The sequence below is a fragment of the Phycodurus eques genome, chromosome 1 (genome assembly GCF_024500275.1).
Source record: "Phycodurus eques isolate BA_2022a chromosome 1, UOR_Pequ_1.1, whole genome shotgun sequence".
NCBI classification, from domain to species: Eukaryota; Metazoa; Chordata; class Actinopteri; order Syngnathiformes; family Syngnathidae; genus Phycodurus; species Phycodurus eques.
The window spans coordinates 14,300,472-14,327,007 of record NC_084525.1 but is presented as its reverse complement, the minus strand read 5'-3'; the positions used below and the strand labels follow the sequence as shown (position 1 = coordinate 14,327,007).

Below are 26,536 nucleotides of genomic sequence, written 5' to 3'. Positions count from 1 at the left end.
CAATATTTGGTTAAAATAATGTTAATAGTTGCAAAAAATGAAAATTAAAAAAATAACAAGGAATGAGGGTAAGTATCCATTCCATCAAAGGACCAGTGGATAGCCACAAACGAAATAATTCAAATGGCAAAATTAATACACCCGAGACTGCCAAGAACCACAACTGAACACAAAAGTCGGAAAAATAAACAATGTATTAAATCAATAAATCAAACTGCTGCTACCCAAGCACTTCGTTCCTATTGGAAATCTTCTATTTAGTTTGTTGTTGTTGCGTCCCCCCCCCCCCTTTTTTTTTTGGGTTAAAATGTTGTTCATGAAACAAAGCACAAAAAAAACTTGGTGGGAATTAACTCTCCATTGCCCAGAACTTGTCTGACACCACTCGAATTGTCCCCGGATCTCAATGAGACGACCTTAAAACCTTGAGAAGGCAGCGAACCACTAAGAAGGAGTGTGTGGAATATCGGCCTTTTAAGGTCGACCGCTATCTAGCTGCTCGTTTGTGCCGCCCGGCCACTCAGCGTGTGGCGTCTTTAACGAACACTCTCACGGTTCGTGTCCTCGCGAGAACATGCATTCGGAATCCCGCGAGAGCATGGCAGGTTAACAAATCGCCTGCCCATTGGTCTGGAGGTACTGTTGTAAAATGGCGCCCAGCGAAATATAAGTAGTCAAGAAAAAGAAAACAATTTTGCCTCCAGCTATAAAGGAAATTGTAAAAAGAGGGAACCTAATCTACAAGGACAGACAACATTAAACATTTTCTTGCTTGACGAAAAGAGAGTTGGCGGCCCCAGATTCAGCACCGTTGAGGAGGAAGAGAGGTAGCTAATGCTATCGAGCCTGCAACCCTTTCCCTGCTAGCGGCGCAGCTAACACAAAACACAGTAGGTGTAGCGTTAGTAACATAGACTTGTCGCAACCACCATACGCACTTATTTTTGTGTTAGGAGCCACTTGTAAATGCTACTTTTTACGGCTGACCTCGCACCATACCTCGCAATTTCCGGCTGTCTATAGCAAGCAACATGCGGCTAGTTAGCCGTACTGTTGGCTGAGCTGATGTGTTGTGTAATCAGCTGCAAGAATATCACGTAGAGCTCTGATGTGTTTAGTAGTGAGAAATAACTGCTCAGGGGAACTGTTCATTGAAACATATATTTCAATGGCTGATGTGGCCGATTTGGAAAGTTAGCGCGCTTTTGTCCCCAGCCCGTCTACACGCACTCAGAATTAACCCTTTCGTATTATCATACTATCTATTTGAGATGCCACAGGACAGTGAGCTGCAAATCTGTTTGTCATGGTAGGGATTCCGCATTTATTTTTGATAGGTCCTGATAGTTAGTCCTTTTGAAATATTCAACGTTGTAGCTCTTTCACTGATCTTCATTATGTTTAGAGGTGTCACAATCGATTAATCAACGGCTAATCTGCCATCAAATTGATTGACAACTATTTTAATCGATTAATCGTTTAGAGCCATTGTTTAACTTAGAATTGTCCAAATCCTGATTTCAGCAAAATTGTCCAAATCCTCTGATTTCAATTTTGCAAACATTTTTGGAAAACAATGATCAACATTTTTTCCCCTATTTTCTGAAATGTTTCAGACCAAGCCAATATCTGAATCATAATAAATTTATGGGGAAAATAAGTCAGTTTAATTTATTACAAAAAATATTTATTTGCAGCCTTAGTACATAGTACCAGTGACAGCAAATGGTTGTTTGTTTATGTGTGCCCTGCGATTGGCTGACAACCAGTTCAGGGTGTACCCCGCCTCCTGCCCAATGACAGCTGGGATGGGCTCCAGCACTCCCGCGACCCTGTGAGGATAAGTGGCTCAGAAAATGGATGGATGGATGGATGAACCTGATGCAGCCTGGGAAGTGTATCAAACTAGTATCCCTTCGCATTAATCATTATCCAAGTAGTAGTTTACCCAAGAAGTAGTTTCAACTGTTTCAAAAAGTTTGGCGAGTACATCACTCCCTCTTGTGTGATTATGCTTATTTGTTTTTGTTTCATTATTAAACAATACAAAATAAACAGCATTAATCTCTTAAATGGCAATCAGCAAAAAAGATTTCCCAATAAACCTTAATGCAAAATACATTTTTATTGGATTAATCGATTGACTAATCGATAGAATAATCAATTCTAAAATATTCGATAGTGACAGTCCTAATTATGTTGTTGCTCAATTGTCGCATTATTGTACACTTTATATCGCTTAATGCACAGGTGTCAAACTCGTGACCCGGAGGCCAGATCCGGCCTGCCACATCATTTTATGTGGCCCACGAAACCAAATCATGTGTGTCGATTTCATGTTTCTTGCAAAAATATCAAAATTAGAAATTGTCTTCACTTGTAATAATGTTGAGATATTGCAAGTTGTATTGTTGAAAAACATGTCTTCATAGGCTTCTGATGTCAAAACTACTTATCCCTCAATTTGTTCTGGACCCTCGCTATTCGGCGGGATTAGGGACTCGGCTGGACCACAAATACTGAAAATCTGTGGATAATTGACACTCATAATTGCATTAAAAAAAAAAATCTTCAATTTTTTTTTATTTTTGCTTAAATGCCCCAAAACTCTTGAATAAGCAGGGATAAAACACCGCTGAGCATTTTCGGGTTTACCCCCCCCCCCCCCCCCCAAAAAAAAAATAAAAAGGAAAAACAAAATTTAGAAGAATTTAAATGAGGGCCCTCCGAGGGAAGTCCTCACTACAATGTGGCCCACCCCTGGCTTAATGAGTCAGTTGTATTCACAGTTGTGTACGAGGTGTGTCAGAAAAGTTCCGGCATTGGTCTCACAAAATATGTTTCAAATCCACCCTACAAGTTTTTCACCTTTGAAGTAATCCTCCTGGAGTCTTAAGGCCTACTTTATACTCCCGCATTCGCGCGGCCGACACGCATTGGCCCGCGCTGGCCCTCTGGTCCGTTTTAGTCATATGCTGTGATGACGTACTCATCGTTCCTCTTGGTTCGACATGCCACCTACGTCGTCGCCTTCTTGATCGATTTTGCAGCATATTTAAACGTATCATCTGGTCATCTAGGTCCATTTGTTCTAGCAGACACTGTTCCACAGTTGCCATTGATGTTGCTTTGTTCCTTGTTACGGAAAGGAAAGGAAAAACGGCTACCGGAAATGGCCAAAAAATGCAGAGGAAACTCCACCCTGTGGTGTCCTAACCAATACCAGTCGTAGCGACACCCCCGACTTGGAGGAGAACTGCAGCACATTTTCAAAACTGCGTGTGTGGGTTGCGCTCGAGTATAAAGGCAAACTGCACGTAGGATAGCCGCAGTGACGTCAGCGCGGTCGCCATCTGCGAGAGTATAAAGAAGCCTTTAACACACTTTCCCAGCCTTCTCTTTCACACCTTCATGCACTTCTGGAGCGATTCTTCCACAATCTTCTGCAGCACCATCGTCATGGCTAACTTGATGTCGTCAACGTCTTTAAAACAGGTCCCCTTGATGACCCCCCCCCGAGCTTGGGAACGAGGAGAAAAAAAATGGATCTCACAGTGCAAGGTCACCTGAGTAGGGAGGTTGCGCCACCATGGCGATGTTCTGCTCGCCCAAGAGCTGGAAGATGCTCTAGGCTGTTATGAGCTGGTGCGTTGTCATGGTGAAGCAGCTTTGAGTTGTTCTGCCACAACTCTCGCCTCTCCTCTCACGCTAAATGAAGCATATCCCTCAGGATCCCTTTGTCTAACATGCTTCTTGATTGTCTGGTCCATATTGAAGGGGAAAACCCATAGTTTGTTTTAAATATATCTTTTGTAAACCTTTCTGACACACCTCATATATTTCCTAAATGTGTATTTTGTTATACTGTCTTTTTAGCTAGTATTAGTACTAGAGCGATGCCAAAAACCAGAGTCAAAAGTATTTTAACATACTTGGCCAATAAACATTATCATGAGTCTGATTCTTTCCACAGCTTCTCTTTTAAAGAAGTGTTGGCAGCAATGAATAATTCCCTGGATGGCTCAAGCTCCTATGAGGAGCTCGTGCGGCAGAAAGCTCGGAGTATCCCCCAGCATCGTATGAAGGAGTTCCTAGAGTCCTTGGCCAGTAAGGGTCCAGATGCACTGCAGGAGTTTAGCCAGCAAAGTGGAGATGTTACAACCACCACTACGACGATGGTGTACCAGCAAGAGGCGAATTGCATCTACACAGACAGCACTGAAGTGGCAGGGTCGCTTCTGGAACTAGCTTGTCCGGTAAGTCTGATGGCTACGGCACATATTTTAACCTCATGGGTGGGGGGTGCTTATGCTTTCAGATCTGAGCTCTCTGTTTTTGTACAGGTTCAGGTCCAAGTTCAGCCACAGCAGATCCAAGAGTCAACAACTCAGCAGAATGCAGAGCATCAGATTGTACAGGTTTGTTAGATTTGTCTTTTCTTCTGTCACTTTCAGTTTTATCATATTGCACTGTGATTTCACTGTCCAAAATCAGGTGCAGATTCAGGGTCAGCAACCAGGGCAGATGCTGGGTCAGGTCCTCCAAGTTCCCTCTGGCTCCCATCAGCAGCTTCAAGGTGTGACGACAGCACAGCTGATTCAGCAAGGAGATCTCACTGAGGAGCAGCACCAACAGGTACTAACATTTACAGGCACACCAATTTCAGCAAAGTGTTTTGCAAGAATAAAATGTGCACCCACTGTTCTAAACATAGTAGTATGATTAATATTGCGTTTGAGGAATAACAATTAAAGAGAATTATTCATTTTCATCCATTCTCAGGGGCTGCCACGTTTGGCAATATCGCCATCTGCTGTCCACCGAAATTAATTCTTGCACTTATGTCACAAATGTGACATGACCAAACTCAGAAACCAAGTTAGCGGACTCCCCGTGTATGTTGCGATAACCAGCATAGCTACCAGTTGATGACATTATGGTTTTAACAAAGTTTTCGCTAGTTTGGGTTCAAATCACTTTGATACTGGGTCATGAAACCTCTCTTCCAAGGTGGCTAAACAATATAAAATCTCCTTGCCACACTTGTGTGTAGTTAGCCACAAGATCTCATGTGGCTAAACCTTATGCCACAGTTAGCCAGTCCTCGTCACTGGGAAATAAGCCGATAACGATGTGGGCCCAATTACAACTACCTAGTCATCTATCAGGAGTAAGGCTGAACCATTTGGGAAAATACTCTTAATTGCAATTTTTTGTTTGTATGTTTCTTTTAAACAAATATTGCAATTGCGATTTAGCATGCAATTTTTCAGAAGTTTATCTTCGGCATTAGTCACAAAACACAAGAGATTTATTATTCTACAGTATGACCAACACAACATAGGATCTAGCCAACAAATAAGCAACTCTTTCCTGTTGGCCAGGCCTAAGTGTTATGATGAATTCATATGAAGAACAAATCTTTATTTTACTATTGAATTGTAAAAAAAGGAAAACCTATCACAGTAGAATATTGATTTAACTTCATGCCTTGTAAAACTGTAATAATGTATGATGATGCTCTTGTCAGTAGGAGTAGTACTGCTGTCAGTGTCAGCCGAGTATAGAGATAAAGTGCAGAGTGACACAAGTGATGCTTTTCATCACCAATATGTGCTTATAAAAGTGATTCAAATGGTAACATTGGTACATTAAAGGTTAGTTAATGTTTTTATCAATTAAAGTAAGTGTTGAGATGATTCACCTGTTATTTGATAATCCTCCAGAAGGATGTTAGTGGCACTAAACAGGCCCAAAACATGTAATGTAAATACGACACACTGCACAGAAGAGTAATGTAACTAACAAGCCTACCAAATTTGAATTAATTAAAAATAAATAAATAAATCACTAAATATATAAAATCAGCCTTCAAAACTTGAATAAGGGCCACCTCTCAGCTCTCAGATGCTGTGGGCGTGTCGAATGGATGCGCCAAAAGGAAACAAACGTACTGAGGGGGTGATAGCTTGTACGATGTAAAATCACGTTAGGAGGCTCAACTTAAAAATTGAATGGTTAGCTGGGATAGGCTGCAGCACGCCCACGACCCTTGTGAGGATAAGCGGCTCGGAAAAAATGGATGGATGTATATTGTGGACTATAATCATCAAAATTAGCACACAAGTCAAATTGCCCTCGTTGTCGGTGACATAATGACACAGCCGTACACGGCACCTGACGACAGTGGGACGGTAGGAGGAAGCCCAGGTAGTTAGACAGTCGGCACTGCCCCATTCACTAGTACGAAGTTATCCACGAAGCCAATTTGTCTCTGGTGAAAGTTCCGTCGTAAAATGCACACTGCAGAGTCGGGTGGTGGTGTTGATGCTCAGCTTGCCTACTGCGTGTGTTTGAAAAGTCAATCCATCACTTTTTTATTTCCTAATTTTTTGGTAGCTTAAATAACGTCACCGAGCTGTTCTGTAAAATTGAGGCATCCAGCGAAGACGCATTTTCGGGGTGTAGCCATCGTTAGCTTGCTAACTGCACGGTGAAGTGGTAAATGGGCCTTATTATGGAAGCTAAGTACAGGTAATTCCCAATTGAGCAGCATAGCCAAATGAACAGGCAACTTTGTCCTTATATAGTGGGGGAGGGAATTCGCTCTAGAAACATCACAGGGCTGTGTTTTAGCCCCACCCACATAATCAGGAAAATTCAGACGGTGAAAAAGATGCTTAAGCTATAGCTCAACAATTCAGCACTATATTGTTATAAGTCTGTATATGTTTTCAGCTCTGATCTGCAAACATATTTATTGTATTTAGAAACAAAACATGGATATCTTCTTACTTCCACTTTAAGGAATTTAAATAGAATTAATTGAATTCTATTTTTTTGGAATAGAATGATTAGCAGGTTACGCCCTGGTTTGAGCCAGCGCCGCATCCGCTTGGCATGACAACCAAATTGGGATTAGCGGCTCGTGCATTGGTGAAGGAGGCAGCTAGCTAGCGGCGAGAACTGTGAATTGCAAGACACATTGACCATCGACACTTCAAGCGTACAGTGGTTACGGAAAGTTTTCAGACCCCTTAAATGTTTCACTCTTTGTTATATTGCAGCCATTTGTTAAAATCATTTAATTTCATTTTTTCCTCATTAATGTACACACAGCACCCCATATTGACAGAAAAAAACGGAATTGTTGACATTTTTACTGATTTATTAAAAAAGAAAAACTGAAATATTCACACAGCCATAAGTATTCAGACCCTTTGCTGTGACACTCATATATTTATCTCTGGGGTTGTCCATTTCTTCTGATCATCCTTAATATGGTTTTACACCTTCATGGAGTCCAGCTGTGTTTGATTATACTGATTGGACTTGATTAGGAAAGCCACACACCTGTCTATATAAGACCTTAGAGCTCACAGTGCGTGTCAGAGCAAATGAGATTCATGAGGTCAAAGGAACTGCCCGAAGAGCTCTATACAGAATTGTGGCAAGGCACAGATCTGGCCAAGGTTACAAAAAAAATTCTGCTGTACTTAAGATTCCTAAGAGCACAGTGGCCTCCATATTCCTGAAATGGAAGACGTTTGGGACGATTAGAACCCTTCCTTGAGCTGGCCGTATGGCCAAACTGAGCAATTGGGGTAGAAGAGCCTTGGTGAGAGAGGTAAAGAAGAACCCAAAGATCACAGTGGCTGAGCTCCAGAGATGCAGTTGGGAGATTGGTGAAAATTCTAGTAAGTCAACCATCACTGCAGCCCTCCACCAGTCGGGGCTTTATGGCAGAGTGGCTCAACGGAAGCCTCTCCTCAGTGAAGCATGGTGGTGGCCGCATCATGCTGTGGGTGTGTTTTTCAGCTGCAGGGACATTCACAAAAAGACTCATGGCTGTATTAGCTCAAAAGGGTGCTTCGACTAAATACTGAGCAAAGGGTCTGAATTCTTACGGCTGCTTGATATTTCAGTTTTTCTTTTTTAATAAATCTTCAAAAATTTCAACAATTAAATGTTTTTCTGTCAATATGGGGTGCTGTGTATACATTAATGTGGAAATTAATGAACTTAAATGATTTTAGCAAATGGCTGCAATATAAAAAAGAGTGCAAAAGGGGGTCTGAATACTTTCCTGCATATCACGATAATATGCATGCTTCAATTTGGCGTCAAGCATCATCGGGTCTTGTCTTCCCGAGGCGCTGCTCCCCGCCACTGGGACAGCCCGTGAACCTGACTGCTTACCCTGCAGCGGCTGGATGGTGAATTGAAGCATTTTACGAAGCGGAGGAAGAAACTAAAACCGTTCACACGGCAGAATAAATACCCTCACTTTAGCTTTTATTTGGAATGGCTTTCTAGTTTTGACGCAGGCAATTTTGATCTCCCAGCATGGAGAATGTGGGCAATATTCGCTTCGCCACATCCTGTTTCAATTAGCCATTGGCGAAGTGGCAAATGGACAGCGCAAACCCTTGGCACCATATGGTTTTGTTCACGCACAATATAAGAGAACTTCACGATTTTGCCATTTACTATGATGTTGTCAACCCCTAGTTATGCAAGTTTTTGCAGCCTATACAGGGAGTCCGCTACCTGTTTCCTTGGTTTGGCCACCTGGTTTGCAACTCAAGTGGGAGAGTTGTGACGTTAATTTTGGTCGACAACAAAGGGTGATATTGCCAAACGTGACAGCCCTCTGAGATGGATGAAAATCGCTGAATATCCATTTATTCATTAATTTTCTTACGCTTATCCGAGGTCGGGTCGCAAGGGCAGTTGCTTCAGCAGGAAGGCCCAGACTTCCCTCTCCCCAGCCACTTCCTCCAGCTCTTCCGAGGGGATCCCGAGGCGTTCCCAGGCAAGCCGAGAGACGTAGTCTCTCCAGCGTGACCTGGGTCGTCCCCGGGTCTCCTCCCAGTGGGACGTGCCTGGATCACCTCACCTTGGAGGTGTCCTGGAGGCATCCTAAACAGATGCCCAAGCCACCTCATCTGGCTCCTCTCAATGCGCAGGAGCAGCGGCTCTACTGTGAGCCCCTCCCGGATGACCAAGCTTCTCACCCTATCTCTAAGGTAGAGCCCGGACACCATGTGGAGGAAACTCATTTCGGCCGGTTGTATCCAGGATCTTGTTCTTTTGGTCACGACCCGCAGTTCGTGACCATAGGTGAGGGTAGGAACATAGATGGACCGGTAAATCGAGAGCTTCGCCTTTCGGCTTAGCTCCTTCTTCACCACAACGGACCGATACAAAGTGCATCACTGCAGACGATGCACCGATCCGCCTGCCGATCTCCTGTTCCATTCCTCCCTCACTCGTGAACAAGACCCTAAGCTATTTGAACTCCTCCACTTGGTGCAGGATCTCATCCCCGACCCGGAGAAGGATTCCACCCTTTTCCGACTAAGGACCATGGGTCTCAGATTTGGAGGTGCTGAGTCTCATCCCAGCCGCTTCACACTCTGCTGCGAACCGCTCCAGTGAAAGTTGGCGATCACGGCTTGATGTAGCCAATTAGAACCACATCATCTGCAAAAAGCAGAGATGCAATACTGAGGCCACCAAACCGGACCCCCTCTACTCCTCGGCTGCGCCTAGAAATTCTGTCCATAAAAGTTATGAACAGAATCGGTGACAAAGGGCAGCCTTGGCGGAGTCCAACCCTCACCGGAAAAGAGTCCGACTTACTGCTGGCAATGCGGACCAAACTCTGAAACTGGTCGTACAGCGACCGAACAGCCCGTATCGGGGTTCGGCACCCCATACTCCCGAAGCACCCCCCGCAGGACTGCCCGAGGGACACGGTGTAACGCCTTCTCTGAGTCCACAAAACGCATGTAGACTGGTTGGGCTAACTCCCACGCACCCTCAAGGAGCCTGCCGAGGGTGTTTAGCTGGTCCACTGTTCCACAGCCAAGACGAAAAGCACATTGCTCCTCCTGAATCTGAGGTTCGACTTCCCAACGGACCCTCCTCTCCAGCACCCCTGAATAGACCTTACCAGGGAGGCTAAGGAGTGTGATCCCCCTGTAGTTGGAACACACTCGCCGGTCCCCTTTTTAAAAAGTGCGACCACCACCCCAGTCTGTCAATCCAGAGGCACTGTCCCCCGATGGCCATGCGATGTTGCAGAGGCGTGTCAACCAGGACAGCCCCACAACATCCAGAGACTTTAGGAACTCCGGGTGAATCTCATCCACCCCTGGGGCCTTGCCACCGAGCTTATTAACTACCTCGGTGACCTCAACCCCAGAGATGGGAGAGACCACCTCAAAGACCCCCAGACTCTCCTTCCTCATGGGAAGGCGTGTCAGTGGAATTGAGGAGGTCTTCAAAGTATTCTCCCCACCGCCTCACGAGTCAAGGTCAGCAGTGCCCCATCCTGTCAGCAGTGCCCCATCCTCATTATAAACAGCGTTGATGGTGGACTGCTTCCCCCTCCTGAGATTCCGGATCGAATTTCCTCGAAGCTGTTCGGAAATCGTTCTCCATGGCTTCACCGAACTCCTCCCACGTGTGAGTTTTTGCCTCAGCGACCACCAAAGCTGTATTCCGCTTGGCCAGCCGGTACCCATCAGCTGCCTCAGGAGTCCCACAGGCAAAAAAGGCCCGATAGGACTCCTCCTTCAACTTGACGGCGTCCCTCACCGTTGGTGTCCACCAACGGGTTCAGGGATTGCTGCCATGACAGCCTTACGCCCATAGCTCCGGTCGGCCGCCTCGGCAATGCAGGCGTGGGACATGGTCCACTCTGATTCAATGTCCCCCTCCTTCCCCGAGACATGGGTGCAGTTCTACCGGAGGTGGAAGTTGAAACGTTCCCAGCAGACCCTCACAATACGTTTGAGCCTGCCAGGTCGGACCGGTATCTTCCCCCCACCATCGGAGCCAACTCCCCTCCAGGTGGTGATTAGTTGTTGACAGCTCCGCCCCTCTCTTCACCCGAGTTTTCAAGACATGCTGCCGAAAGTCCGATGACACGACCACAAAGTCGATCATGAAACTGCGAACTAGGGTGTCCTGGTGCCAAGTGCACGTGTGGACACCCATATGCTTGAACATGGTGTTCGTCATGGACAATCCGTGGTGAGCACATAAGTCCAATAACAGAACACCGCCCGGGTTCTGATCAGGGAGGCCGTTCCTCCCAATCACGCCCTTCCAGGTTTCACTGTCATTGCCCACATGAGCATTGAAGTCCCCCAGCAGAACGATGGAGTCCCCAGCGCGAGCACTCTCCAACACCCCCACACACAAGGACTCCAAAAAAGGTGGGTACTCTGAACTGCTGTTTGGTGCATACCCATAAACAACAGCGCCCCTCACCATGGGCAACTCCAGAGTGGAAGAGAGTCCAACTCCTCTTAAGAGGACTGGTACCAGAACCCAAGCCGTGTGTGGAGGTGAGCCCGACTATATTTAGTCGGAACTTCTCAACCTCACACAGAAGCTCAGGCTCCTTCCCTGCCAGAGAGGTGACATTCCATATCCCTAAAGCCTGTTTCTCTAGCTGGGGAAGGTTCCCGCCTTTGGCCATCGCCCAGCTTACACTGCACCCAACCTCTATAGCCCCTCCCACAGGTGGAGAGCCCACGGGATGGGGGACCCACGTTACCCTTTTGGGCTGTGCCCGGCCGGGCCCCATGTGTGCAGGCCCGGCCACCAGGCGCTCTCCTTCGAGTCCCTTCTCCAGGCCTGGCTCCAGATGGGGGCCCCGGTGACCCGCGTTCGGGGAATGGAAACCTTTGTCCATTTATTTTGGTCATCATAGGGGTTTTCGGAGCCGTGCTTTGTCTGGTCCCTCACCTAGGACCTGTTTGCCATGGGTGACCCTACCAGGGGCGTAAAGCCCCAGACAACTTAGCTCCTAGGATCATTGGGACACACAAAACCCTCCACCATGATAAGGTGACTGCTCAAGGAGGGGAAATTGCTGAATATATAAGTTTAATTATTATTCCATGTATGCAATATCAATAAGAACACCATGTTTAGCCTAGTGGTGTATTCTTGCAAAATAAATAAATGGGTTTAGGTCCCCTTTCAGCTGATGAAAAATGTTCCCTTGTCTTAGCTCCAAGCCCAGTTGGTGGCAGCTGTTGCAGGGGGACAACAGATCCAAATTCAAACAGTGGGGGCCCTTTCCCCCACTCAGCAACAAGACAATGTTGAGAGGAGGGCTCTGGGCACCACATCCCAAGGCGGAAGTGTCCTCCAGCCTGCCAAGAAACGAAAGGTGGACATGCCCATTACTGTATCTTATGCCCTACCTGGTCAGCAGGTGGCGACAGTCCTAGCTATCCCACAAGGACAGGGACAACAGCAGAGTTATGTCTCCCTGCGGCCAGACCTCCTAACAGTGGACAGTTCTCACCTTTATAGTGCTACAGGCACTATCACTAGTCCCACAGGGGAGACCTGGACCATTCCTGTATATTCTGCTCCTGCGGGGCCCGGAGGTCGGGAGCAGGTCACACACATTGCCATCCCCCAGGAAGCCTATGGAACTGTGCAGGTCGCCGGGGCCAATACTACAACCATGAACACAATGCCAACACAAGTCACTGTTGAAAATGACAAGTTGAAAAACTCTTCTAGTCAAAGTCAGACAGCTCAGGCGGTTTCCAGCATAACAAGCGCCGGAGGATTGGGTGGGCAAGAAGAAGTGGTGCACACATTGGCTGCCAACACACTCTTCCCTGCTCAACTGATGAATGGAAATATCCACATCCCAGTCGCAGTACAGGGCTACTCCAACACTACGCAGTCACTCATCTGGGACCCACAGCAGCAGGTGCTTCATGCACAGGGACTAAGTGGGCAGGATGGACAGCAGATACAGGTACAACCCCCCTCCGCTCTTCCACAATTGTTCATCTACCATATCTACACACACCTATTCAAATGCCATCTTTTTGTGATGTAAAAAAATTAGACCAAGATAATGTCGAAACATTTCCCCTCATTATAATAAATATGTATTTGCACAAGTGTGCACACCCTCTTGTATGTGGATGTGGCTGTTTAGATTAAACCAATCACATTCAAATTCATGTTAAATGGGAGTCAGCACACACATGCAACCATTTAAAGTGCCGCTGATTAACTCCAAATACATTTCCGATGTTCTAATAGGCTTTTCCTGACATTTTTTTCCTTTAATTTCTAGCAGAAGCCTGAACGTTTTGTGATAACACTGACACCTTGTCCGGTGGGCAATATACCGCCTTCAATATAATCACGAATGTTGCTTTAACAAAGTGCAATTTTATGTTATCGAGTATTTATACTCTCTGTAAAAGAAAAGAGTGGACTGCATATGAGGAGGAAAGAAAGGAGGAAGTGTATGAAAGTCGTAATTCGCCAAATCAGCGGTCATGATTCAGTCACGTGAATCAGCGGCAGGGAAAATAAACTCTCCCTCTCAAACTAGCAGGCCGAGCAAGCTGTTCAGGAGTTTAGCAGTTTAACAAGTAGGTGAATTGAAACAATGGACCTCAATGGAACGCATGTGTATAGTTATTTGTTGGCCAGCAGGAAGATGACATAGGCCACCGTTGTACATGCTGGCTTCCCAAATGCGGCCAGTTTCAAATCGAAACGAAGAGAATGGATGGCGCTGTTATGATCGTATATTCACTGTAGGCTATATTCCTTTTGGACAACATCTACAAAGAAAATTGTGCGCTCTCATAGTCATCCCGACTGCTGGTGAGGCTAATGGAGGGGCTAGCTAGCAGCTGTTTGTAAATAAATACTGTATTTCACTATCCCGTCATCAAATCACCCACTGCTTTACTTATTGGAACCCTGTACTGCATTACCAATATCAGCTGCTAAACTGGTCACCGGGAATAAAAAATAAAATAAAAATAATTCCGCTTTCATGACATCACGTCATCGTTTCAAAATTATTTGTGCCCGCGAGTGTAAAGCTAGATCTTTTTTCCATTTAACTGCTCATAAGAAACACATAGTCATGTGGAAAGGTTTTAAAACTTTATGAAGCTACTAAAAATAATTTTGCTCACAGCATGAATAAAGTATCCATCCAGCCATCCATACACGACTTCGGCTAAAGAAAAGATGAGAGAAACTGCAAAACACACTGAAAACCCTCGCTGAGTGATTTAGCAAACATACTACATGACAAAAACAAGTACGTTTTGGCAAGACATAAAGAACGCCATTAGTTACATTTCTTTCTCCAGTGTTCTAGCCAAATTTGTATGCCAGTGTGTGCTGTAGTGACAAACAAATATTTAATTCGGGTCATCTTAATTTTTGGACCTTTGTTTACATTTTATTTTTTTTAAATAAAACCTTAACTACAATACTATTGTGCAAACATGATTTGGTATATTCTGTATACAGCCTGGACATAACCTGAAGTTATTAATTGTTAAATATTGCCATACAATATTCTTGTGCAGTGTCTCTGATAAATGTCCTGGAAAGCAAGTAGAGATTTACATCGTTTTTTTTTTTTTTTTTTTTTATATAGGATATCATCAAATTCCATCCATCCATTTTCTGAGCCGCTTCTCCTCACTAGGGTCGCGGGCGTGCTGGAGCCTATCCCAGCTATCATCGGGCAGGAGGCGCGGTACACCCTGAACTGGTTGCCAGCCAATCCCAGGGCACATACAAACAAACAACCATTCGCACTCAGATTCACACTACGGGCAATTTAGAGTTGTCAATTAACCTACCATGCATGTTTTTGGGATGTGGGAGGAAACCGGAGTGCCCGGAGAAAACCCACGCAGGCATGTGGAGAACATGCAAACTCCACACATGCGGGGCCGGGGATTGAACCCCGGTCTTTAGAACTGTGCGGCAGACGCTCTAACTAATCGTCCACCGTGCCGCCTATCATCAAATTATTCTCATAAAATAATAATTAAAAAAAACTTTTGAGATTTTTTTTTTGTATTGGCTTCCATTAAACACGAGTTTGTACATGATTGGTTAATTCTGAACACAGCAACATCTCCAGTTACCAGCGTGTGCACACTTCTGCAACCACATTTTTTCAGTTGTATATTTTAAATTCCCCTCTTGAAAAGATTAAACAAAACTTTCACTTGTGTTCAACTGGTTATAGGTCAAATTAATAGTGGAAAAAGTTTTGAACTGATTCATCTAGGTCATTTTTTATTTATTTATTTATTTTTTATTTATTTATTTATTTATTTTAAATCATAAGAATCAGAATTTTAAAATACGGGTGTATAGTCCTTTATATCCACTGTATAAATACAAACGTGGTATTTCTTGGTATAAACTTGGTAACTGTTAGTTCACATCTGTGCAGGCTCAGACAGTGGTTGCAGAGGTAGATGGCCAGCAGCAAGTGCAAGTTCAGGAACTTTTGCTTCCCACCACCCTGAAACCAGAGGAGGGGCTGGAAATGTGGTGTGCCTGGGCTCAGCGCAAAAACGGAGAATTGGACAAATCTGATAAAACCACACTGGCTCCAATTGGCCGTGAGTCCACAATTTTCACGTTAATGCTGTATTTTCTGTTTTGTCATCTCGTTGCTTCAACTAAGTGAGGTACGTTTGGTATATCTTAGGACGCCAGGCGCTGCGTTTCCAGGAAGATTTGGTGTCGTGTGCTGTAGCTGAGCTCTGCATGGGTCTTTCTCTCATGACCACAGAGGCCCGTGGCCTTGAAGGAGAGCCCTATGAAGCTGACGTACTTTACTATGTATTTCTGTGCATACAAAAGGTGAGTTCACCTAAAATATATTTGCGTCTTTATTTGTATGGTCGCGGCTATATCCATGCTCTTATCTTGCAGTATCTGTTTGATAATGGTCGCGTGGATGACATCTTTTCAGACCAGTACTACACTCGCTTTGCTCAAAGTTTGCACCAGATTCTCCAACCCTGGACGCCGTCTGTTCATCCACTTGGTGAGAAAAAAAATGTGAACCACATTCAGATTTGTAGTGGGTCTTTCTGTTATTAACCTAATGCAGAATCCACACTTTTTTTCCCCCATTTGGATGCAGCGTGAAATAGCAAATGTACAAGGCATGGGATTATGAGCTGCATTGTACCATCACATTTGGATATTTCAATTTATGATAATCTGTACCAAATTAAGATACTCCTACATGACTCTCCTTGTCACCTTTTTTTTTTTTAAGTGTAAAACTACTGAACCATATCCATTTAAGCATTATACTCTTTGTATCTCCGTCCAGGCTATATAATCTCCAGTCATGTGACGGAGGAGATGCTGTGGGAATGTAAACAACTTGGGGCTCATTCCCCATCAACTTTGCTTACAACTCTGATGTTCTTCAACACTAAGTGAGTCGTCATGGACCCATTTGTTGCCACAAGTACACACACGTGCATGCATGCACATGTGCACACGTGTGCATGCGCAGGCAGACACACGCACAAAATCATTCCTTATTTAATATTGTATGACTGTACCAGCTGAAATACCGATTGGTTTTTGCAGGTATTTTCATCTGAAGACAATTGATCAGCATCTAAAGGTTGCCTTTTCGAAAGTGCTAAGACACACCAGGAAGAGTCCCAATAATCCCAAAGACAAGAGCACCAGCATCCGGTACCTGAAAACAACAGAAAGGTTCATAGGACAGAAAGGTAAGAGACACCTACCTGGATTAGTTAAATGTGCTCACCAAGCCTCGTTTTTAAAGACTAGTAACAATGTTGCTGTTTGTTTAGTCACAGATGATATGTACTCAGAGCAGCTGGAAGATCCGGAAAATCCTCTGCGATGCCCCATCAAGCTGTATGATTTCTACCTCTTCAAATGGTAAATAATGGTTTCATAACAATACATTAATGTAGGGATCTAAAAGAACTATCGGGACTGATCATTATCGGACTGATACTGGGGGGGAAATGACATCACGCCGATAGGTCCGACAAAAAAAAAAAAAAAAACTCGGCCGATATAACGAGCCATCTCATTCAGCGGTGCGCTGGTTGCCAGTGGCCAGCCAAGCGGCTGCTGTTGCATTGGCTCGTGACAGTCATGGATATTTTTACCCACATTTTTTGCTATATCAGCAGTAAATTAGCATCTGATCGCTATCATATGCTGAGATTATGAGTCCGTAACTACAACGCTCACGACCGTTTATGTCCTTCGGAGCGCAGTGCTCTGCAAGACCCATTGGCTTACGAAGCAGCGGACTCTCTTAACAGCTCAAGCTGACAGAGGATCAAGCTGGGGCGGTTTGGCCACAGGCATAAGCATGGTTGTCACGATGGTCTAATAGGGCTAAAATAAAAGATAATCCCTGCAGAACACCGCTCCTATCCACCGTCCTTTCTAGTGTTTGCTTACTGGACAATAAATTAGTTCATCTACAAATGGAATTAACACAAAACACAATGGGCCTCCTTAGTTCGGCGGGGCCAGCGTGAGGGCACATCCACTAATGACGTCTCTGGCGGCTTCACTCAGCACCGTCACTCCCCTGCCACTCTTTGCCCAGCCGCAAATTCAAATTACTTTAAATTAACAAGAATGATTGCCTGTTCTTATATTGTTTAAAATTAAAAACATAAATATTTGAACCTCTGTATATTTGAATATCTTAGTATTGATTGCACAACAACAAGGTACATTTATACATCAGAATCATCTTTATTTGCCAAGTATGTCCAAAAAAACACACAAGGAATTTGTCTCCGGTAGTTGGAGCCGCTCTAGTACGGCAACAGACAGTCAATTGACAGAGAACACTTTTGTGACATAAAGACATTGACAAAAAGAAAAAAAAAACAGTCACTGAGCAATAAAGGGTTGCTAGTTGTCTGGTAATGCTGGTACATTATTATTTTTTGTTTTGTTTGGTTTTTTTGACAATTGTGCAAAAGATGCAGAGTCCTCTAGCTCTTAGAGCAGTTCGAATGACTAATATTGCAATAGTCCAGTGCAATGACCATTGTGCAAAGGGCGGCGAGACTTCAAGGAGTGTATGCAGTTTAAAGTGACGAGTAGTGCAATAATCTGGGACAATGTTGATTGTGCAAATGTTGCAGATACTCCTCAATCAGTGTGCAAATGGAGCAGATGCTACTCTGGCATGACTGACCAGTATTGGTCAACAACAGATATGCAAATAGTGCAGCGTGGCGAAACTACTACAGTGAGTGCACGAGTAATATATAATTGGCCCCACAGAAATGTGACAACGAACTCAAGTCAAAAAATGGCGTTCTCATCCCAATCTCATTTTACTTGTGTATAGTGACTATAAAAAGGCATCTGATTATAGGACCTGTTTAATATAAAACACAATTATATATAATATACATAAGTAGAGGGTCCCGGCTCCAGGTTTCATTGTTTTGGGGTTCCTAGGTCTGGAAATTGTTCAAGACCCTGATATACAGTGGTGTGAAAAACTGTATGCCCTCTTACTGATTTTTGTTTTTGTTTTTTTCACGCTTTTTTCACACTTAAATGTTTCCCATCATCAAATAAATGTAATTAGTCAAAGACACAAGTAAACACAAAAGGCAGTTTTTAGTTCCATGACGAAAACCACTCCTGAACAAAAAGAACATTAAAGCTTGTCTCAATTTTCCCAGAAGACATCTTGATAATCCCCAAGACTTTTGGGAAAATACTCTGTGGTCTGCTGAGACAAAAGTGAAAAGTTTTGGAACGTGTGTCCATGGGCGCGGTGGAAATTGGGAATTTTGGGACAACTCCCGAACAGCCGGTCCATTCCAGGCCGACCTGGCCAAATGTCTGGTTTTTAAATTTTGTCACATAAAAACAAAAACACATTTTGAGTTTCTTAGCTTTTTACAATTTACATTGTCTTTGTGCTCGAACCAATTAACAATATGTGTGACATTATGATTGTCAAACTGCCCAACGGTGCAGAACAAAAGTGAAGTGAAAAGTGGCCCACTTCACTGGTTCTGATCATGCCTTTACATGCCTATATTTTCACATTTTCGTGTTTTCTTGTTCAGTGAGAAAAATCTAGTCTGTTGAGCTTTAAAAAGTGCATCAAAGTCAGGTTGAATGTTTGAGGTTGAGATACGAAGCACAGCTGACAGATGATCATTCGTAAGAGAAGATCTGTACCTAGATTTGTTAAACTGCATCACTTAGAATGTTTGTTTACATATGTAGGTAGATCCAAAAAGAACCAACATCTTCTGAGCATGTTTCCTCAGATTTAAAAAGTTACCTCCTTGAGGGAGGAGTAAAACTCCAGCAGTGATGCTGACTTAAACTGATCTGCCAGTACTGAATCAGAATGCAGGTCAATGAGTTCTCGCTCTACATCACTGGGTGCATTTTCCACACTGCAGGCAATGGGATAGGAAACCAGGTGCATTTTATCTTCAACTTTTTTAAAATTATAAAATTTCCTTGAGAACTCAACATCTAGTTCTCTTAAGATGCATGAGAGCCTGCTGAGGTGATCAGCAGACTTATTTCAGGGTTTGCATGAGAGTGAGAGTATTGTCCTGTAATTGACTTGAAAGAAACTGCAACTTTCTCATGAAAACCTTCACAAGGCTATACATTTCATGAACAAAAAGGCCCTTGCCTTGCAGTTTAGTGTTAAGTTCATTCAGCAGTGCAGTAACATCATGCAAAATCTGCCATCCAGTCCACATCTGAGAGCTCAGTGATGTATTTGCTTTTGTACTCACAAAACTCTTGAACGTCTGCTTTCAGATCCCAAAATCTTTTTAGTACTTTGCCCAGGCTGAGCCATCTGACACCTGTGTGATACGTGTCACCATGTTCATTCTCATGCTCTTCTAAAAGTGCAACAAACAGCCTGTGATTTAATGCTCGTGCCCTGATGAAATTAACTGTTTTAGTCATCAACAACATGGCTAAGTTTTAATACTGATTTGCACAATGCATGCTGATGTATGATACAATGTATGAACACCAATTTATGCTCAGCATCCAGTTCAGTCACTTTATCTTGGATCTGTTTCAAAAGTCCGACATTTTGTCCTGTCAGATTTGTAGACCCATCAACAGTGACACCAACAATTCTCTCATTTCAGCCCCAGTTTGTCCATGCATGCGTTTACCTCCGTAAACAGGTCACACCCTGTAGTCGTCCCTTTCATTGACCGCACTGCTGCCAGCTCCTCCGTAATCTTGAAGTCTGGCGTTATCCCTATGAGAAACACGAGTAACTGGGCTGTGTCACGGGCATCACCGCTCTCATCCAATGCCGAGGACAAGAAGTAAAAAACTTGTCACTCCACTTCACAGTTGAAACTCTAGATTCTCCGCGATGTCCTCTAATTATAATCGTTAAACACGGCTATCTGCTCTCCACAAGATAAACACATGGATTTACCTCTGATTTCAGTAAATAAATATTTAGTAGTCCCTATTTTGTTGAAACCTCTGCCTTCGGTATCCACCTTTCTTTTTTTGGTGTGAGCGGACATCTTTGATGGGTCAAATAACAGGTTGTCCATCATACACAATTTACTTGCACCCATTGGCTTGATTTGTAGATTAAGTGTCCGACGTACGTACACATTACGTGAATAAACAGGCTTCAAAGTAAAAGCATTGCTGTTTTAGTCTATGCGTAAAGTAAAAGTTTCGTTTTTGTTTTCTAATTTCCAAGCAACCTTTCGCGGGCCAGGTATAGCCGACCCGTGGGCCGTATTTGGCCAGCGGGCCTTAAAATGCCCAGGTCTGACTTAGAGCGTAACCTTATGTTCGGCGGCCGGAGTACCGGTATAGATTATACCCTGCAGGCTGCAGCATGTTTTTATGATTGCTGACTACTTGTTAAGCAGCAGACAAGCCCAAAGCGGGTCGTGTCCGCCCCCTACCCCCACACCAGATGTGAACCAAAATTTGCAAAGCCGACGGATCTTTTCAGTATTAATTTTTAAATTTGATTGATGATGGGAAGCATGGTGGCCGACTGCTTAGCACATCTGCCTCACAATTCTGAGCACCCGGGTTAAAACCCACCCTCGCCTGTTTGGAGTTTGCATGCTCTCCCCGTGCCTGCGTGGGTTTTCTCCCGGTATATATATTGTATCTCAAATCATCTTTCCCCATTAAAAGGTGCCATATTTTACCGAACCAACCTTTTCTAGTATTTGGGATGTAATATTTACTCTATGGTGCCCCTCAGTAAATGGACTGCACGTATATAGTGCTTTAGCTTCACCATCACAGTGCCCAAAGCGCTTTACAAAGCCTCACATTCACCCACTCACACACACATTCATACACCAATGGGCGACTGCTGCCATGCAAGGTGCTGCCAAGCCCACTGGGACCAAATTAGGGTTCAGTGTCTTGCCCAACCGCGACCCTAGTGAGGAGAAGCGGCTCAGAAAATGGATGGATGGATGTCTTGCCCAAGGACACTTTGACATTTGCACAGTCGGGATTTGAATCCGTGAATCCATGACCCTTTGAGCCACAGCTGGCCAGGAAACATGTGAAATATGAATCAAACGTTTTTTTTTTTTTTTATGAAATTGACACTTATACTAAGTCCATGTTAGAGGATCTAAATTAAAGGAAATGCCATTAATCCTTTCCAGCCTCCTTAAAAAAACTAAACATTTTATGTTTTTAATAAGGAAAATAGCACTCGTATAATATTGTACTATATAAAAAAAACAGTAATTACATGGTTAAACCAAATGCAATGAATTAAACTTTTTTTGACATTCTTTGCTTCAAATTCAGTGGACAATTTGCTGCTGCTTCTGGTGTGTGCGCCTTGGCCACATGGGGACAAAATGATAGACATACAAATATACAGTACATGGAGACTGTCACTGCTCCTCAGTAACCTGCAGAAATATTAATAGTTTTTCGCTGAATATAAAGAATACATGCCTAAGAATATGATTGTCTCTCAGTGTTGCTCCACCATTTTTGTTCATATATTCGTTGTTTAAAGCATAAGAGTCAAACTCAAGGCCTGGGGGCCAGATGCGCCCCGCCACATCATTTCATGTGGCCCGCGAAAGCAAATCATGCTAAAATCTGTAGCCAAATTCCAAATTGTCATGATAATAACCAATAATGTTGAGATATTACATTTTTCTGTTACCAAACTCTTCTTCCACAGTAACTTAAACAATACTTGAACAGACTATTATCCTTGTCTTCTGATTTCAAAACTAGTTATCCCGCAATTTGTTGTAATGGTAATAATGTTTTGGTGATGATTAAACATTTATATGGTTTCACTATTCTAACGGCCCTCTGAGGGAAATTGTAACTCAAATGCGGCCCGAGACAAAAAAAAAAAAAGTTTGACACCCCTGGTTTAAAGGTTTATAACACTGCAACTCTGATGCTATTCCTTAGCCATTCTATGGTGTTTTGTATTGTTTGTTAGCTTTAAGCTGAGTGGACTTTTTAATACACAAGGAGTAATACTCTTTGATTTATGTATCGTTTACACTAAACTTCAACTGAGAGTGGCAATAAACAACTTGAAGCCTCATTTTTGAAGAAATCTTCACTAGCTGCTTAACTGCTGCTTATTGTGAAGTGAGTTGAGTGTACTGTCACCATACCGCGCTTGTTTAAACATTTTCGTGAGTCCAAAGAAATCGTCCGGACTTTGGCTCGTATATTGAAAGACCCATAAGTCAGGCCATTCGCAAGGCTCGTATTAAGTGGTCTCGCATCGCTATTTGCGAGTCATAATTTGCATTTTGTGCCGAAAAAAACCCACATTGAAACGCAAAACTGTGAATGCAAGAGCAAAAAACTTTTTCCATAGTGAAATGCAAGGCAAGCACCTGTGATGTGTAAGGTTGTAACACAAACCTTTCTCTCTGCCGAAGACGCAGAGTATGACGGCTGAACCCTGGCTGACCACACTATATACGAGCCTTCATACGTCAGGGGATAAACGGTCCCCTGACATATGAAGCCTCATATATAGTCTAGTGTGTTCAGCCGTCATACTCTGGATCTTCGTTTATCATAAACACTGTATTTGGCAACTGATTCAGTGCGGCATCTGCTGCCATTCATGTTTACATCGCAGCTGGTGAGTGTGCGAGGTGCGTTCAGGGACACTGCGTAAATGGGAGTGAATGTTATTTTTCAATACAGTACTTAATTGTAAAAATGTAATACAAGGAAAATTATTTCTATAATGGACAATACAGTCATGCTCGAAATATTGGCAACCCTAGGCTGTCAATATTTTTTAGCATGACTGTATAGCCAGTCGGCACGGTGGGCGACTGGTTAGAGCGTCAGCCTCACAGTTCTGAGGACTGGGTTCAATCCCCGGCCCCGCCTGTGCGGAGTTTGCATGTTCTCCCCGTGCCTGCGTGGGTTTTCTCCGGGCACTCCGGTTTCCTCCCACATCCCAAAAACATGCATTAATTGGAGACTCTAAATTGCCCATAGGTGTGAATGTGAGTACGGATGGTTGTTTGTTTCTATGTGCCCTGCGATTGGCTGGCAACCAGTTCAGGGTGTACCCCGCCTCCTGCCCGATGACAGCTGGGATAGGCTCCAGCATGCCCGCGACCCCAGTGAGGAGAAGCGGCTCAGAAAATGGATGGATGGATGTATAGCTAGTATACTACCATCTGATCTGTAAGTGGGTACACTTTGAGTCATGTAGGTGAAAAACATGGGAAATGTGGTCAGAGAGGAATAACTGGTAAAATGGGTTACTTACCCAAAAAGAAAAGGGTTTCGCAGGATACTCTAGTACAAAATATGCAATAGTTGCATTCCTACATTCAATTCCGCCATTATATTGTCATACTTGTATTTTTAATAAAACCTCTGCTTCAGGTCCCTGTGCCATAAACCTGCATAAAATTGCTCCTCAATATTTAAAAAGTTGCTCCTCAAATGAAGAAATGATTAGCAAAACTGCTCAACGAAAAAAAAAATATTGCACTTACACTCGTATCTCAAGGCATGTACAGCGGGTACGGAAAGTTTTCAAACCCCCTTAGATTTTTCACTCTTTTTTTTATATTGCAGCCATTAGCTAAAATCATTTAAGTATTTTTTCCCCACAATGTACACACAGCACCCCATATTGACAAAAAAAATTTAATTGTTGAAATATTTGCAGATTTATCCATCCTTCAATTTTCTACCGCTTATCCGAGGTCAGTAGCTTTAGCAGGGACGCCCAGACTTCCCTCTCCCCAGCCACATCATCCAGCTCTTCCGGGGGGAATCCCGAGGCGTTCCCAGGCCAGCCGAAGGATGGAGTCTCTCCAGCGTGTCCTGGGTCCTCTCCGGGGTCTCCTCCCGGTGGGACGTGCCCGGAAAACCTCACCCGGGAGGCATCCGAATCTGATGCCCCAGCTACCTCATCTGGCTCCTCTCGATGTGGAGGAGCAGCGGCTCTACTCTGAGATCCTCCCGGATGACTGAGCTTCTCACCCTATCTCTAAGGGAGAGCCCTCACACCCGGCGGAGGAAACTCATTTCGGCCGCTTGCATCCGGGATCTTGTTCTTTCGGTCACGACCCACAGCTCGTGACCATAGGTGAGGGTAGGAACGTAGATCGACCGGTAAATCGAGAGCTTTGCCTTTAGGCTTAGCTCCTCCTTTACCACAACGGATCAATACAAAATCCACATCACTGCAGGCGCTGCACCGATCCGCCTGTCAATCTACCGTTCCATTCTTCCCTCACACGTGAATAAGACCCCAAGATACTTGAACTCCTCAACTTGGGGAAATTTATTAAAAAAGAAAAACTGATATATCACACAGCCGTAAGTATTCAGACCCTTTGCTCAGTATTTAGTAGAAGGACCCTTTTGAGCTAATACAGGCAGTTCCTTTGACCTCATTTGCTCTGACATGCACTGTGAGGCGTAAGGTCTTATATAGACAGGTGTGTGGCTTTCCTCATCAAGTCCAATCAGTATAATTAAACACAGCTGAACTCCAATGAAGGTGTAGAACCATTTTAAGGATGATCAGAAGAAATGGGCAGCACCCGAGTTAAATATAAGTGTCACAGCATAGGGTCTGAATACTTACGGCCGTGTGGTAGTTTTTCTTTTTAATAAATCAGCAAAAATTTCAACAATTAAGTTTTTTTCCTGTCAATATGGGGTGTTGCGTGTACCTTAATGAGGAAAAAAATAATTTTAATGATTTTAACAAATGGCTGCAATATAACAAAGAGTGAAAGATTTTAGAGGGTCTGAAAACTTTCCGTACCCAATGTATATGACTGGATTCAGGAATCTGTGGAAAATTGAGATTGGTAGAGAGAGTAATGTCAAGGAACATTTCCTGCTGCTGTTCTACAGACACCGTCGTTATTCTTTTTTTTTTTTTTTTGTTGTATGAAAAGCGCTTACAAAATCAGTTTGATTGATAATTCCTTTTAGTGCTTCAGCCGTGGACTCCCCCAGTTTCGGGTTTCCGTTTTGGTCACAAATTATAATTTTGGTGCATTACTAGTCTTATGTGATCATCACAATGTATTTCTCTTCAGTCCACAGAGCGCCAAAGGACGTAACGACACCTTCTACCTGACTCCGGAGTCCGTTGTGGCTCCAAACAGCCCCATTTGGTACTCAACTCAGCCTATCCCAAAAGAGGAGTTGGAGCAGATGCTGACCCGCATCCTCGTTATCCGTGAAATCCAGGAAACCATCAACATGTCGGAGACTGTACACTAATTGGATCGAAGGAGAAGGCCACATGAACTAGACGGCTCCTTTTTCTTCACCCAGCCTTTGGTTGCTCATTTATAGTCGTTTTCTATTCCCTCACATTCTCTCACTGGCATGTATATGTGCATATTCATTATGTCTGCATACACACTATCTTGTACATGAGAAATGAACATACAATAAGTAGAAGCAATTATTTCTCTTATTCAAAGGAATTCTTAAACTACTCTGGTGTTTTCTTCCTTTTTGTTTGGCCAAAGGATGATTGGACCTGATCTCTCAGTTATAATTTTGTTTATTTTAACTGTGGGTCTTTTTATTACTCTCTATCAATTGTTTAGATGCTCTCCAGAAACAAAACTGTAATATATTTGCTGCTTTTCGTGGACTTCTTTCCATCTATCTTTGTTCCTGCGTCTCGCAATGAATACATTGGCGGTATTAATGCTGGGTTTGGTGTGACGTCTTTATTTGTTTTTCCACTTTTCTGTCTGTTCATACAAGGACTTGGAACCCCGTGGATGCTGGACTTTTTTCTCTTTGGAATACAAGCATCTCTAAGCACGACAAGCACTCGCCATACGATGGACGTGGCAGCGGGAAGGGTCCCGGATTGCCCCTTGTTCCCTCAGTACATTGCAAAGCCCAAAATGATTCTGAAGAGGAATTTATTAATTGGTCCATGTTTATTACGAGTTGGAAGACTCATCCAAGTAACAAGCCCCTTAATGTTTTATAATAGTGTAAAATACTCTGATGCTTCATGTATTGGGACTGACTGTGCCTGAGTGTTCTGAAACATGACCTTTTTTTTTTTTTTTGTACAGCTGCTATACCAAGTATTTGCCTTTCTAGTAAGTCCAGTGTTAAGTTCTGCACATACATCCTTAAGTACTGGTAGCCTGCATTGTGT

The 26,536-nt window shown here is 43.6% G+C and overlaps 1 protein-coding gene across 6 annotated transcripts; it reads left to right on the top strand.

Moving 5' to 3' along the window:
- Window positions 1-628: 628 nt before the first annotated feature.
- On the top strand, window positions 629-26,068 carry LOC133403798 (transcriptional regulator QRICH1-like). Of its 6 annotated transcripts, XM_061679107.1 has the most exons (12): window positions 629-890; window positions 3,974-4,256; window positions 4,344-4,418; window positions 4,495-4,635; window positions 12,032-12,799; window positions 15,275-15,446; window positions 15,536-15,690; window positions 15,763-15,877; window positions 16,172-16,280; window positions 16,438-16,586; window positions 16,671-16,761; window positions 25,443-26,068. In XM_061679107.1, exons 2-12 carry the CDS (start codon window positions 4,002-4,004, stop codon window positions 25,627-25,629), a joined length of 2,217 nt encoding a protein of 738 aa, XP_061535091.1. In that variant the 5' UTR covers window positions 629-890; window positions 3,974-4,001; the 3' UTR covers window positions 25,630-26,068. The 6 variants fall into 6 exon arrangements, with proteins under 6 accessions (XP_061535091.1, XP_061535099.1, XP_061535081.1 ...); XM_061679115.1 differs by lacking the exon at window positions 12,032-12,799; XM_061679097.1 differs by having other exon boundaries at window positions 16,438-16,761.
- Window positions 26,069-26,536: the final 468 nt, after the last annotated feature.